This window comes from Portunus trituberculatus, chromosome 2 (assembly GCF_017591435.1).
Source record: "Portunus trituberculatus isolate SZX2019 chromosome 2, ASM1759143v1, whole genome shotgun sequence".
NCBI lineage: Eukaryota > Metazoa > Arthropoda > Malacostraca > Decapoda > Portunidae > Portunus > Portunus trituberculatus.
In genome coordinates, this window is record NC_059256.1 from 48,991 (window position 1) to 64,526 (window position 15,536).

Consider the following 15,536-nt stretch of genomic DNA (forward strand, 5'->3'; position numbering starts at 1 on the left):
AAGTCCCAGTAGGAGTGTGGAAATGTGTAACATCCCCAGAATTTAAAATCTCCAATCCTTCATCCTCAATAAAAGAACCGATTAAAACCCCACGAGGATTACTAGCACCTTCATCCCACAATGGGTGAGGCCGTTAAAATCTCCCAACAAAAGAAAAGGCGGAGTCAGCTGACGCACCAGGCCGTCAAGCTCACCCCTGGAGACAGGAAGCCGAGGAGGGATATAAACTGCAGATGGTGTACAGTCGTCCCATAAAGACCTTAACAGCAACCACCTGAAGGTGAGAGTTAAGTTGTACCGGGATAAAAGGTATATCCTGACGGACTAGAATAGCTGTGCCACCGTGGTGGCCCTGGTCAGGGAAAGGAGTGTTAAAAAAGGCACGATAGCCAGGAGGACTAGAATAAGTACTATCACCTATCATAGTCTCTTGTAGAGCTACACAGTCTGGAGAGAACTCCGACAGTAAAGCTCGGAGTTCCACCCACGAGGCGCGAAGGTCTCTACCGTTCCACTGTAGAAGCTTGAAGACGACTATTTGGGTGCAGTGGACGAGCGAGCCTTTTGAGGCTGCCCGTGACTGACCTGACTAGAAATAATCAAACGACGAGAAGACACCGGGGTTGAGATGTGCCGGGTCGTTGGACCGCAGCCTTTCGGCTTATCGGTAGGTGATGCGAACTATCATCACTTTTACCAGTCCTTGAAGGACGAAGATCAGGCTGGACTGCACTTTCCGATACAGTGGGTCCACGAGGGACGGCTGTGACAATATCATCGGACGTCTCCATGGTCAGACCGTCCTCATCACAAGAAGCCCGATCTGAGACGGAGGGCGTCACAGGAGGCTGGACAGAAACTACTGGAACTACCATTGCAGAACGGTTCCTCGAGGACTCACGATCACGTACACCAGGAGAAACTTTAGACTGTTTAGGCTGAGCTAAATCTATCGACTCCGCGGAGCCGCGGTGCCGTTTGATCAGGCCCTTCAAAGGCTTAGGCGATACAGGTGGCAAATGGACATCCACTACATGGGTGACTTTGGTCAAGTCCGTATTTGTCTCGTCACTTCTAAGAGTTGACTCAACCGAGTCATCGGACAATAGGGCAAACTTATTGGCCAAATGAACAGGACCACCCGCCCCAACAGAGCGAGAGGTAGCAGGAATTGTCGTCTTCGGACCAGCCAACTCAGCAGAAGAGCGAGCAGCCAATGCAGCATAAGATGTCGCACCAGTACCGTCCTTCTGGCGGTACAGGAGTTCACGGCGGGCGCTACTTAGGGTTATGCTCCTCTGAATGTGAGTCGAGTGCAGAGCAATTACCACATCGGGAAGCTTCCTTACACGAGCTTACACGAGATTAATAGGTCCGATATTAACACGGTCAGGGAGGGTGGAGCCAAAAAAGGTGAGAAGGACCATGTTGGAGGAGTTCCTCATCTTAGTCACCTTTTGCACAGAGGTAGGACACATTGCTAGTATTTCCTCCTCTGGAAATTCATAAAGGTCTTGACTATAAACACAACCTTTACTATAATTAAAGGTGGGATGAGTAGCACCCCTTTACCATATTTCTTGAGGTTTCCCTCAGGAATAGTGCCGATTTCTTTGGGAAGATACCGGGAGGCATGAATTAAGTTCCCACGCCCATTTCTGCAGTACGCCACAAACCAACGAGGAGGCGGGATCTGGCGGACCTCAGGAGCTGAATTCTCTAAATAGGTTTCAAAAACATTTAGGATGTAATCCGTCACTGTCTGATATATTACGTGACTGGAGAAAATCAGTTTTAAAGCCATGGCCGGCGAGGGGCAGAGATGCTACATGTACATAAGCTAAAAGGTGGGTTGCCACACACGCACTTTTTGGGCACGACGTGGCACGAGGTGAGTGCGCGCCACACCGCGAGTAGGAACAGTACGGAAACAGAGACGTCGGGTAGACGTCGGGTACATTGCGCGCAAGGGTGTGGCGATGTGGCACGAGGTGAGCCCGATCTGGGCACGAGGTGTTGCGACACGTGACACGAGGTGAGCACGACGTGGACACGAGGTGTTGCGAGACGTGACACGAGGTGAGCACGACGTGCACACCATGTGTGGCCGAACCCGACGACCCGTTTTGAGGGTCGCACATGAATTATAATAATTACGTACGCGCTTGTTGCCGATGTACTGTCACGTTATGTCACGGGGTGTTGTGAGGATGCGTCCAATATTTGCAGCGCCTCCCAAGGGGTATATAATAGGTTGCGCAATGATGAGCAAGTCACTCAAAGCTAGACTGGCAAGCAGGCAACATGAAGAAGAAAACTACAGACAAGAGGCACAAGTATTGATGGCAGGAATCCTGATGGTGGCTGCTGCATTGCTGCTGCAAAAGAAGAAGACGGCTACAGCAACCTCCCGTGCCACCCCAGCCACCAGCAAGAAGACCCAGAAGAATATGGTGCCGTGAATGGCTTACGAGACGAGCGACGCATGGCGATTATCACCACCTACTGCAGGAGCTCCACCGAGAAGACACCAAGGGCTACAAGAACTTCCTCCGCATCGAACCTGAACTTTTCGGAGAGATGGTGGACCAGCTTACTCAATCCTCGCCAAAACACACCAGAATGAGAGAGCCCTGTCAGTGGGGTTGAAGTTGGCTGTCACCCTCCGACACCTGGCATCCGGCGATTCATATACGAGTCTGCAATACAGCTTCAGGGTCTCCAAAACCGCCATCTGTAGATTCGTACCTAAAGTCTGCCAGGCCATCATTGACATCTACAAACCTGAGGTGCTCAAGTGCCCAAGAACCCCAGAAGAATGGAATCAAGTTGCCGAAGGATACTCAAAGAGGTGGAACTATCACAAGTGTGGAGGTGCTCTGGATGGCAAGCATGTTCGACTGCAGAAGCCCTCGCATGCAGGATCACTGTTCTTCAATTACAAGAAGTTCCACAGCCTCGTCCTCATGGCCCTCGCAGATGCAAGCTACAAGTTTCTGTACGTCGACGTAGGTGCTGAAGGAAGTGCTGGAGATGGAGGAACGTGGTTCAAGTGCACCCTCCACGATGCCATCGCGGAGAAACGAGTAGGATTCCCAGAGGACAGCTTCCTGCCGAATGACGACACGCCAATCCCATTCCACATTGTTGCCGATGATGCCTTCGCCCTCAAGACCTGGCTTCTGAAACCTTACTCACATCAGTCCCAGGTATACGAAGAAAAAATCTACAACTACAGGCTGTCTCGCGCCCGTCGTGTGGTGGAAAATGCGTTCGGACTCCTGCAGGCACGATTTAGAGTCTTCGCCACTAGCATGCTACAACGGCCTGCAGTTATCAAGAGTGTCACCATGTGTGCGTGTGTGATGCACAACCTGATATTGGAACGATACTCAACACGTCATCTCCATGAGGTCGACCGCGAAGCTGCTGACCATACCATCATTGAGGGATCGTGGAGGACCTTACCACATCTGATGAGACACCTACAAAGTCGACGGGGACACAATGCAACGAGAGAAGCAAAGGGCGTCCGAGACTACCTGGCTTTGTACTACGCTTCAGAGGCAGGCGCAGTTCCCTGGCAAGAAAGGATGGTATACCCAAGAGGACGACCAGCAGACGAACAAAGGATGGATGAATAAATAAATAATGTATATATATATATATATATATATATATATATATATATATATATATATATATATATATATATATATATATATATGTATGTAAACTGTGTTAATAACATAAATGTTATCTATGTATGTTGTACAAAAATAAACCAATTAAGCTCTCTTAACTTTGAATTAGACCCCAAATTATTACCTATATACATTATATGAATATCATATATGGGGTATGAAGGAATGCGAAACGAAATAAGAGTAAAATCTATTATATGGAAAAAGGAACTAAATAAATAATATAATGTTGACCACAAATATGAATTTATTACTGTAATATGATTCTCATCATATTAGAATTATAATGTCATTGTTGGCACCTTTGAATGTGGAGCGGGCAGTGTGTGTCGCTGTCATTGGTTGGAAAGAGGTGTAGACACGGGTTGTATTCCAGTTACTGTATAATTGTTATTGGCATATATGACAAGAATTGTAATTATTATTGAGATACATATATTGTTTTCTTACTTATTAACAAGTTTGGTATTGGTTAGTAATGTGTATTTGTTTGTCAAGAGGAAGTTTTCTTTTAGGGTCTGTGTATGTAACACGGATATATATTATACCGCACTCAGGTTGTAGGGGTAAGGTAGGCAGAGGTACAGTTGGTGCCTGTCAGGGGTGAGTGGCGGTTGTTTGACTGAGGTGAGTTTTGTGATAACATTATTTCTCTGATTTGTTTGACTTATGTTATGCCGGTGATTGTGCATATTGGTTGGTGTTATATTAAATGCGGTGCTGATAGGAGGATTTGATTAAGTGTAACTTTGCAGCATAGTTGGGGTAATGCTGTAATCAGACATGTGGTGAAGTCTGCCTTGGCTGATGATGGGCGGTCATTTTGTGAGTACTATTTTATATGTATCGTGTGTCATTGCAATAGTGAACAATAGAATGGGATATGTGTTCATCTTATGTTTATTCTTCTGTTTACTGGGTGAAGTTACAAGATATTGAAGGGAGTTACATGATATTGAGGTATGCTGTGTTTATGTTGACATTAAATTTGCAGGCTGAATCAATCAATAAATCAAGATACAGCAAGTCAGCCCAATCATAGTCATTATCCTACACTACAATTCAGCAAAATTCGCAGAGCAGCCATGGATGACTTGAAAAGGGAACGTGCTAATGCCAAGAGGAGATTCACCAGGAAGGTGGGACTCTTCAAGGATGCACACAAGAGAGGAAACTCCACAGCAACCCTACAAGTATTGTATAGTGAAGTTTGTGATTCTTTCAAAGTAGTGGATGTGGTGAATGAGAAAATTATTGACCTTTTAGATGGTAGTTCATCTTGCCAAGAGTATGAAGACTATATCATGGAATTGGAAACTATAAAGTGCACTCTTCTTGAGACATTAAAAGAAAAACCTAAGGCTGTACTTGCCATGAAAAAAATTGAGCCTCCTAAATTTGGTGGATCTGTAAGGTCATTTCCCTCGTTTATTAGGGATTATACAAGACTGGTTGAATCACAACATGGTGAGGATCCCTATGTACTCAGAATGTCACTAGAGGGGGAACCCAGGAGACTTGTAGAAGATTTAAATGATTACAAAAGAATGTGGGAGAGATTGAATGAAACATATGGTCATGAAGGAAAGTTAATTGATTCAATCTTGGGAGACATTAGGTCATATAAGCCAATAAGTGAAGGTGATGATAAACGGTTAATCAAGCTAATCAATACTGTAGAAAAGGTATGGTTAGATGTAAGCAACTTGAACCTAACAAAGGAGTTGGAGAATGTTACTGTCCTGACTCAAGTAGAAAAATTGTTACCCTCTATGTTGAAAAAGGAATGGGCTAGTAAAGTACAACAAGTGAAGACTGACAAGTTTAAAGAGTTGGTTGCATTCTTAACAGAGCATCGAAAAACTTTAGAATACTTACAAGATGAGTCAAGACTTGGTGCATCAAAGGTAACGGTGCATACCACTGACGTATCAAACACAAAAGAAAATGACTTATTAGAAGTCATAAAACTGTTAGCTGTGGGACAAGAGAAACTACAAAACCAGATGTCAGAGTGTTTAACTAATATAGCTCAAGTAACAGATGGAAGATATTGCAGTAGGAATTACACATCAAAAGTTAATGGTGATCAGAAGGAGAAGTATTGTCTTGTTCATGATAGTGAATCTCATCACTTACAGGATTGTATGACATTTAAGCGATGGACAGCTGAAAATCAAATGGATTTTGTAAAGCAAAATAGAATTTGTTTTGCATGTCTCAAAAGAGGGCACCTATCTAGGGATTGTGATAAGCAAATGCCTTGTAGAGTAAAGGTAAAGGGAGACATTTGTGGTAAGCACCACCATTCAATTTTGCACCCTATATTTAGCAGTCCTTATACTTCTACAATGGATGTTATGAGTAACCATTTGACAAAGAAAGGTGCATTTTTGATGACTGGGTTTGTGGATAGTGGAGGTGTTTCTGTTCCCACATTATATGATGCAGGAAGTAACATCAGTCTGATCACTTTTAGAATGGCAAAGCAACTAGGACTCAAAGGTACTCCTATACAGCTTTCAGTGACAAAGGTCGGTGACCACACAGAAGAATTGGATAGTTTTGTTTATAAGATGTCCTTGAGGGATCAAACAGGGAAGGAAAAATTTGTTGAAGTTTGTGGAATTTCCGAAATAACTGGTGCTCATCAACAGGTGAATTTATCGGAAATTGCTAAGAAATTTGAAGTGCAAGAAAAGGATATCCAAAGGCCTGAAGGGCGTATAGAACTACTAATAGGATCTGATCACTGTACTTTAATGCCACAAGTTAAAAAAACCATAGATAATGTTCAGTTAATGTCAAATGAGTTTGGTTTCTGTATCAGAGGTAGATTGGATGACAAAGGAAAGGGACATAGCTATTGCGTGCAAATTAATCACGTGAGTTGTAATGACACCACAGATTGGCATTTCAGGACTAAACCTAATGTGGGAAAGTTGATAGAAAATTATTTTTTGAATGAAAGCTTAGGAACAGAATGCAATCCTAAGTGTGGAGGCTGCAAATGTGGAAAATGCTCAACCAAGGGAAATTTAACCATTAAGGAAGAAAGAGAGAAGAAACTTATTGAAGATGGATTAACTTATGACGCGAAACATCAGTGCTGGATAGCTAAGTATCCTTGGATTTATGATCCGGCTAAACTACCTGATAATTATCCTATGGCATTTGCTAGATTAAAGGCCACTGAACAGAGATTAATGAAGATGGGGTCAACCCAGTGTGTAAAGTATCAAGAACAAATAAAAGACATGTTGGATAGAGGAGTAGCGGAGAAATTATCAAAGGAGGAAGTAATGACTTACAAGGGTCCAAAGTTTTATCTACCCCATCACGAAGTTTACAAGGTAGACTCCATTTCAACCCCAGTAAGGATAGTGTTTAATGCAGCAGCATCCTACAAAGGGGTCTCTCTCAATGACATGCTTGCAAAGGGCCAGATGTGATAAACAACTTAATTGGAATCTTGCTGAGATTCAGAGAGGAGGAGATTGGTATGGTTGGAGATATTAGAAAAATGTATCATACTGTAAAGCTTTCAGATGAAGATATGCACACTCACAGATTTTTATGGAGGAACTTTCAACTAGAGAGAGAACCCTCACACTATAAATTGAAGACGGTAACATTTGGAGACAAACCTTCTGGGCCGATAGCAATGTTGGCTCTTCGTAAAACAGCAGAAATGAATTGTGACTTCCCATTAGCCTCTAAAATGATTGTAGAGGATTCCTATGTTGACGATATTATAAGTAGTGTTGGTTCAACGAATCATGCAATGGAAAGAATCAAAGAAGTGGAGGAAGTTTTAAGACCAGGAGGTTTTCAGATTAAATATTGGATTCTCTCTGGAGAGGATAACAGAAATGATGCCATAATCTCGAACACTGATCAAGAAAAGGTTTTAGGGTTAGAATGGAAACCCAAACAAGATGTATTTTCATTTAAAGTTAAACTCAACTTCTCGAAAAGAACAAGAGAGGGCAGGACAGAACCAAATGTGAGCTATGGTGACTTTGAAAGCCGTATCCCGTGTATGTTGACTAAAAGAACTGTACTGTCGCAGTTTGCTACACTCTATGATCCTCTGGGACTGTTAACACCATTCACACTGAAAACCAAGTTAATGATTCGCTCCATTATACTAGAAGCTAATGAAAACAAATCTAAGGGATGGGATGAGCCTATCAGTGGAACTTTGTATTTAGAAGCAGTGGATTTATTTCGGGAAATGCTTGAAATTGAAAAACTTACTTTTGGAAGATGCTTAAGGACTACAGATGTGACTACAGATCCAGAGTTAATTATCTTTTGTGATAGTAGCATGAAAGCATATGGAGCTGTAGCTTACATTAGGTGGAAGAAGCAGAATGGCACATATTGTGTAAAACTCTTATGTTCAAAGAATAGAATTGCTCCTATGAGGCAAATCAATATACCTAGACTGGAATTGTGTGCTGCAGTTTTGGCAAGCAGATTGAGAGTATCCATTGAAGGAGAAATGAGATATAACTATTCTAGGATAATCCACATCACAGATAGTGAGATTGTAAGGGCACAAATCCAAAAGGAATCACATAGATTTAACACCTTTGTTGGAAGTAGAGTTGCAGAGATTCAATCAAAGACAGAGCCCATAGAATGGTATTGGGTATCTTCTAAGGAAAACAATGCTGATTTAACCACCAGGGAATGCAGTCCCTTAGAGTTAGGGACAGGATCTGTATGGCAAAGTGGTCCACAATTTCTCTATCGTGACTTCTCAGAATGGCCAGTGAAACAGAATACAGTGTCTGATCTCCCTGATACTGTGTTTGCAAAGGTAACCATGAACACAGGAGAGATTACTACACCTAATGAGTTAATCAACATCCAAAATTTCAGCAATTTGAAACGGCTTTTGTCGGTAATGGCTCGAGTCATAAATGTAGTAAGAAAGAGATCATTTAAAGCTATAATATGTGATCCTAATGCAGAGGATATACAGAGAGCAGAATTATTTCTTGTTAAGAACGCTCAAACAAGCCTGCCACAAGACTGGGAAAAGAAATATAAACGTCTAGGACCAAGGATGAGAGAAGATGGCATTATCACTGTGGGAAGTCGAATGTCAAAATGGGTAAAAGACAATTGGAATTGTGATCAGTTCATGTTACTCCCATCAAAGCATCCATTTTCTGAACTGTATCTGTCCCACATACACAAGGAAGATCATAGTGGAATAGAAGCGGGCCTTGCTAGAGCTCAAGTGAAATACTGGGTATTAGGTGCGAGGAAGACAATGAAATCTATTAGAAAACAATGTGTAACTTGCCATAGAATAGATAAGATCTGCACATCCCAGTGTATGGGTGAAATACCTAAGGAAAGACTAGAGCCATGTCCACCATTTTACAATGTAAGTGTTGACCTGTTCGGTCCTCTTTGGGTTTGTGATACGGTGAAAAGAAGAGTGAAAAGAAAAACGTTTGGAGTAATTTTCAATTGCATGACAACAAGGGCTGTACATTTAGACCTTTCCGAAGGTTATGATACTCAAAACTTTCTTACTGTATTGAAGAGATTCACTTGTCTTAGAGGATTTCCCAAAAAATTATATTCAGATAATGGTACACAGTTAGTGTCTGCAAACAAGGAATTGAGAGATATGGTTACTCGGTGGAATAAGCATGAAGTGTTCAATTTTGGAAAATTTAATGGTTTAATCTGGGTATTCAATAGATCAGCAGATGCCCCTTGGGAAAATTCTTGCAGTGAAGCGTTAATTAGATTAGTCAAGAGATCTCTCACTAGAATCATAGGTGAATCAGTCATATCCTTTGGAGAACTACAGTCTGTTATGTATGAGGTGGCCAATGTATTGAATGAACGGCCTATCGGGTTCAAACCAGGTGAAGATTTTGATGAAGGGACTGTATTGAGACCTAATGACTTACTACTGGGTCGATCTACCATTGATGCTCCTTGTGGATTTTGGAATGAACGGGAGAAGTAAGTAGATCATATGCATTTAAGATTAAGGTCATTGATTTATTTTGGAAAAAATGGATGAAGAACTACTTTCCTACTCTAATTGTACGCCAAAAGTGGCATGTGAGTGTAAGAAATGTTCGGAAGGGTGACATTGTACTTGTTAATGATCATAATGTATTAAGAGGAGAATGGAAGTTAGCGGAAGTTGTAGAAGGTATACCAGGAAGGGATGGAAAGATCAGAGATGTGTTGTTGAGGTATAAAATTAATGAACCAGGAAAACAGTACAGGGGCCAACATGACAAGCAAATGGTAAGATCAGTACATAGACTGGTGGTGTTGCTCCCAGTCGATCAACAATAGAAGTATAGAAGCCTTTGATTTGTGGTGGGGGGAGTGTAATATGATTCTCATCATATTAGAATTATAATGTCATTGTTGGCACCTTTGAATGTGGAGCGGGCAGTGTGTGTCGCTGTCATTGGTTGGAAAGAGGTGTAGACACGGGTTGTATTCCAGTTACTGTATAATTGTTATTGGCATATATGACAAGAATTGTAATTATTATTGAGATACATATATTGTTTTCTTACTTATTAACAAGTTTGGTATTGGTTAGTAATGTGTATTTGTTTGTCAAGAGGAAGTTTTCTTTTAGGGTCTGTGTATGTAACACGGATATATATTATACCGCACTCAGGTTGTAGGGGTAAGGTAGGCAGAGGTACAGTTGGTGCCTGTCAGGGGTGAGTGGCGGTTGTTTGACTGAGGTGAGTTTTGTGATAACATTATTTCTCTGATTTGTTTGACTTATGTTATGCCGCTGATTGTGCATATTGGTTGGTGTTATATTAAATGCGGTGCTGATAGGAGGATTTGATTAAGTGTAACTTTGCAGCATAGTTGGGGTAATGCTGTAATCAGACATGTGGTGAAGTCTGCCTTGGCTGATGATGGGCGGTCATTTTGTGAGTACTATTTTATATGTATCGTGTGTCATTGCAATAGTGAACAATAGAATGGGATATGTGTTCATCTTATGTTTATTCTTCTGTTTACTGGGTGAAGTTACAAGATATTGAAGGGAGTTACATGATATTGAGGTATGCTGTGTTTATGTTGACATTAAATTTGCAGGCTGAATCAATCAATAAATCAAGATACAGCAAGTCAGCCCAATCATAGTCATTATCCTACACTACAAGTTATTATTTCAATACCTTATTTATATATTCAGTTATTATTATCCAAGTTGTTTATTACCAACCCTTCATTATTTTCTGTTATCTTTTATCATTTCCATTCGTCAATGTTTATGTCATTTCTCATATTTCCATGTTTTATTATATCTCTTTCCTCTGTAACCATTTATGTCTCACTTATTTATTTTCAGTTTGTAGTTTACAATATCTTTGTTATATTTAGTATTTTATATTTACACTTATATTGTAAATGAATAGGGTAGAAATATATTTGTTGTTTTACACATTTATTTAATACATTTTCACATTAGGTTATACACAATACATATGTTACATGTTTATTATCTCTTCACTCGTCGCTATCCTCCGCCTCGTAGGCCCTGGGCGTCTCGATCATGGGGGACATGATGGCCTTCTTCGCCGGTGACTTCGTCTTCTGGGGCTGGAGTTTGGTCTTGATGGGGGACGCTGTACAGCCGAGTATCTGTTCCCACTGTAGTGGGTGGGCACCTGCTGCTGCTGTGGCTGCTGCGGGAACTGTTGCTGTTCAGATTGTTGAGGCTGCTGGTACTGTTGTTGTTGAGGCTGCTGGTACTGTTGTTGTTGAGGATGCTGGTACTGTTGTTGTTGAGGCTGCTGGTACTGTTGTTGTAGGTAGTGGGGCTGCGCATAGTGTGGCTGCTGGTACTGCGGCTGATGATACACTGGAGGAGGAGGAGGAGGAGGTGGAGCAGGAGCGACAGTAGGTGGTGCAGGAGGCTGCCACTGCTGCGATGGGCCCGGAACTCCTACTGGCATGGGCACAGCATCCAGCAATCTCCTTGGGTCTTTTATGGCACTCCTTCCCATCACCGGTTCCTCCATGAGGCTGATCATGTAGTTGATCTTGGCGAAGAGTACACCATGATGCATGGGGGAAACCTTCATCAGGCGGGTGTACATGAACTCCACGAACTGCCGGACGTCTGCCACAGGTCCCTCAAGTGGTGGTTTCCGTGTTGCTAGGAGCTGTGCACTCTGTAGTAGTTCTTGGATGGCACTTCTCTCCGGGGAACCTCTGGTGGATCGTGGGCTGGATAGGTCCTCCTCCTGGCGTTCCTTCTTCCTCTTCCTCCTGGCAAGTGAGTGGGCCGATAGGACAGACTCCTGGCTGGAGGATTCTGGGTCGTCCCATTGTCTGCCGAAGTCTTCACTAGGGTGCGTAGTTTCGTGGGCGATGTGACCTGCCAGGAAGCCCCAAACCTCCACGACCTTCTGCTCCTCTGCGTCCTCGGCCTGGCTGCTGATCCACTCTTGCTCTCCCTCTTCTCGATCTTCCCGAAGTCTGTCCTCTTCTTCTCCACCAACTTCTTCACCTGCAGGTGTGAACAGTCACTGAAGTTTCGGGCCAGCTCCATCCACAGGCTCAGCTTCTACGACGGATTCAGCCACTTCTCGTTGCGCTTGTCATACAGCTCTGGATGCGACTGTACGAAGTTTGCAATCTCCCTCAGTTGGTCGTCGGTGAAGGGATAGTCCTTGACGTCTTTCTTGGATGGCCGAGTGCGTTTCATGGAGGGCCCAGCAACAGCTTGTACGGTCGCCACGTCTTCCACATCAGGAACGTCGGTGTCGTCAGGAACCTCATCAGCAGGGACATCACCACTTCCTTCCTCCTGCAGACTCGGGGACAACTCTTGCTGTGGTGCTGGCTGCTTGGCGTTCTTGGGCATCTTGGTGGTGAGGTTGGCTGGAGTTGGGAGGGTTCCTCTTCTGGCGGTGTTTGCGAGATAAGTGACGTTGGAATTGGAATTGGGGGGGGGGATAGGAAAGTTGGATGAAAGAAGAATTTGAGAGAAAGAAGTGTGTAAAAGTAGGAAGTGGAAGTACAGTTTAAGATGATAGATGACGGGCAGTCCGTCTTGCTACTTATTTAATTATTAGGTGCTAGGTGTTGAGCGCTCGCTTTATCTATTATAAGATTTTGCTTTATTTTATTTTTGCATCTTAGCTCGTGTTTTCATTTTTGTCCTCCTATTGGCCCCGCCAAGCGTGACTCAGCCAGAGTCTCTGTCTCAGGTAGACCCCTCATAGTGCCACTATACCAGTGTGGTTATGGAAGTGCTTCCAGCTGACACTGTGACTCAGGGTGTAGGCGCCAACTCTCGACCTCTCTCCGCTGCCGGGTGTTTGCAAACAGAGCCGGTGACCACCACCCCTTGCCGGGGTGGAAGGTGTTTTACGGTGAGCCTCCTGCTCTTCCTAACCGCACGAGTCAACACCCCCACCCCGACAACTCAGGGCGCGGAGCAGAGGTAGAGGAGTACAGGGAAAAGACTTTTAAACATCGATTGGCCTCGATTTGCGTTATGGAAGTGATTCTGTTTGTTTCTAGTGTGAATTATATAGTTTTATGTTTTTGTTTTATGTTTTATGTATATGCTGTGTACATTGGGAGTGGATTAATTATATTAAGATTTGTGATTGGCCTTTTAAACCAATTGTGGTCTCTTGTTTGCTCGTGGTCTGTAGTTGCGTTTTTGTAGTGTGTGTCATCTAGTATTTCTTCTAGTTTGTGTTTGATTTGATTGCCTCGTTTATGTAGTGTGAGGTTGATTGGTAATAAGTTTGCTTGTGAGTGTAATTCCTCTGTTGTTTTTGTATACGGGTATTTTTCATTATATGTAAATCTTAGGGCCTTGTTTTGGATTCTTTGTAGAGATAGCATTTGTGAGTTTGATATTGCATTGAGTGTGTATGTGGGGTAAGTTAGGATGGGGAGGACACATGCTTTTATCAGGTGTAGTTTTATGTTGTGGTCTAGTTTGTCAAATCGTTTAGTTATTTTAAGTGCAAGCGTAGCTTTTGGAGATGTTTGAAATGTGTTTTGTATAGCCTTGTGTTCCTATTTTCAGTCCTAGTATGGAGGCTTTGTTTGCATATGGAATATTTTCTCCATCTATGGTGACAGGTGATGTCTTTTTTATGGCAATGGGGAGGAGAGTGAATTTTGATGTATTAGTTTTTATCTTCCATTTGTTTTCGTAGTTGCTTATGTGTTTTATTTCTCTTTCAATCTTTCTTGCTAACATGTGTCTTGATTTACCTGGTTGAATTATTATTTGTGTTATATCATCCGCATATTGTATGTTGATTCCATTTGTCAGTGGAGGAGGAATGTCATATGTATATATTGTATATAGTGTGGGGGAGAGGCTGCTTCCTTGAGGGACACCACTATGGAGTTGGAAACTCGGGCCATCGTAATTTTTGAGAGAGATGGAGGCAGTTCTGTTGTCAAGGAAACTATTGAGGAGTTTTGCAAGTATATTAGGTGTTTGTATTTGTAGTATTTTGTATTTTAAGCCGTTTAACCATACTTTATCAAACGCTTTTGAAACGTCTCTAAGGACTACACAGCATTGTTTTTTGTCTGCTATTGCATTTGATATTGTTTCTGTTATTATTGCAAGGGCTGTATCTGTAGATCTGTTTTGCGAAAGCCGTGCTGTGTTGATGGAAGAATATTGTTGGATTCTAGAAAAGTACGTAGTCTAGTGTTTATTATTTTTTCATATATTTTGCCTGGTACCTCTAGTAGCGAAATGGGGCGAAAGTTGTTAGGGTCAGTGGTTGGTTTGTCTGGCTTTGGAATTAATTTTATTTGTGCATGTTTGAAGGCTTTTGGGAAGTATCCCATGGAGAGAGAGATGTTAAGTAGCTTTGTGTATATTTCAAGTACTTCGTTAGGAGATTTGCTAATATAGTTTTATTTATTTTAGTGTGTCCTGGGGTGTTGTTTTTCAGTTGTTTTAATGTGTTTTTAATGTCTTGTAGTGTGATGGGAGATATGTATTGATTATTTATATTAAGATTGGCTGGGTCTGCATGTTGGTAAGGGAGTGTAAGTATTCTATTGTTGTTTATATATTCGTTTACTGTTTGGTCATTCTCTTGATCAAAAGTCAAGTTTTCTTCTGGGCTTATTTTAAAAACTTTGCTCCATATTTCTCTAAAAATCGTTTCTTTTGGTTTTCATCGTAGATTTTGGTGTTGTCATGTATTAAGTATGGTGTTTGTCTTGTTTTATTTCCTTTTAGCTGCTTTATATTTTGCCAGAATTTTTGTGGGTTTTTATGTAGATAATTTAGTTTCTTTATTTTATTTTCCCAGTTTTTGTTACTTCGTTGTTTGCATTCTGTTACTATTGCTTGCCTAATAGTTTTGTATGTGATGTATTTTGTGTAGGTCCAGCCTGCTGTCATGCTGTTTTGTATTAGTTGCTGAGCCCACCACTGTAACTCTTTAATTTTAGGGGTAACTAATGATTTTTGTACTGTTTTATGTTTTGTAATTGGTATGTGTTCTTCCATGGTTGATGTTATTGCTGTTGTCCATTCTTTTAATGAGGTTTCAAGTGTTTGTTTGTCCATATAGGGGTCTACATTGATATTTCTTGTTTTGTGTTGTGTTGTGGTCTTGAATTCTTCCCAGTTTGTCTTTTTAAGTAAATATGTAGGTGACGTTTCTATCTTAACAGGCTTTGCTGTGATTTTTATTATAATGGGTAAGTGATCTGATGAGGTTGAAGGTCCCATTTGTATGTCTATGTTATGGTATGTTTTGTTATTAGTTAGTATTATGTCTGGTGTTGATCTGGAGTTGTGAGATA

At 41.9% G+C, this 15,536-nt stretch overlaps 1 protein-coding gene and 1 long non-coding RNA gene across 3 annotated transcripts; one reads left to right on the plus strand and one right to left on the minus strand.

Moving 5' to 3' along the window:
• Positions 1 to 9,700: 9,700 nt before the first annotated feature.
• Positions 9,701 to 10,856, plus strand: LOC123507193. 2 transcript variants are annotated; one of them, XR_006675613.1, is made up of 3 exons: positions 9,701 to 10,453; positions 10,582 to 10,651; positions 10,821 to 10,856. It is a non-coding gene; the product is annotated as an uncharacterized LOC123507193 (long non-coding RNA). The 2 variants fall into 2 exon arrangements; XR_006675612.1 differs by having other exon boundaries at positions 10,582 to 10,856.
• A 388-nt stretch (positions 10,857 to 11,244) lies between these two features.
• Positions 11,245 to 12,597, minus strand: LOC123501102 (DNA translocase FtsK-like). Its single transcript, XM_045249689.1, has 3 exons — positions 12,327 to 12,597; positions 11,505 to 12,240; positions 11,245 to 11,353 (listed from the first exon to the last, which is right to left on the minus strand). Exons 1-3 carry the CDS (start codon positions 12,595 to 12,597, stop codon positions 11,245 to 11,247), a joined length of 1,116 nt encoding a protein of 371 aa, XP_045105624.1.
• Between the last annotated feature and the right edge of the window lie 2,939 nt (positions 12,598 to 15,536).

Excerpts from the sequence above, each read along its gene's own strand:
- LOC123501102 (XM_045249689.1), bottom strand. The coding sequence starts at position 12,597 with ATGCCCAAGAACGCCAAGCAGCCAGCACCACAGCAAGAGTTGTCCCCG. Across the intron at positions 12,241-12,326 it reads TCCAGAGCTGTATGACAAGC|GTGAAGAAGTTGGTGGAGAA; the intron begins GCAACGAGAAGT and ends TCACACCTGCAG. Across the intron at positions 11,354-11,504 it reads CAGCAGCCTCAACAACAACA|CGTCCCCCATCAAGACCAAA; the intron begins GTACCAGCATCC and ends TCGGCTGTACAG.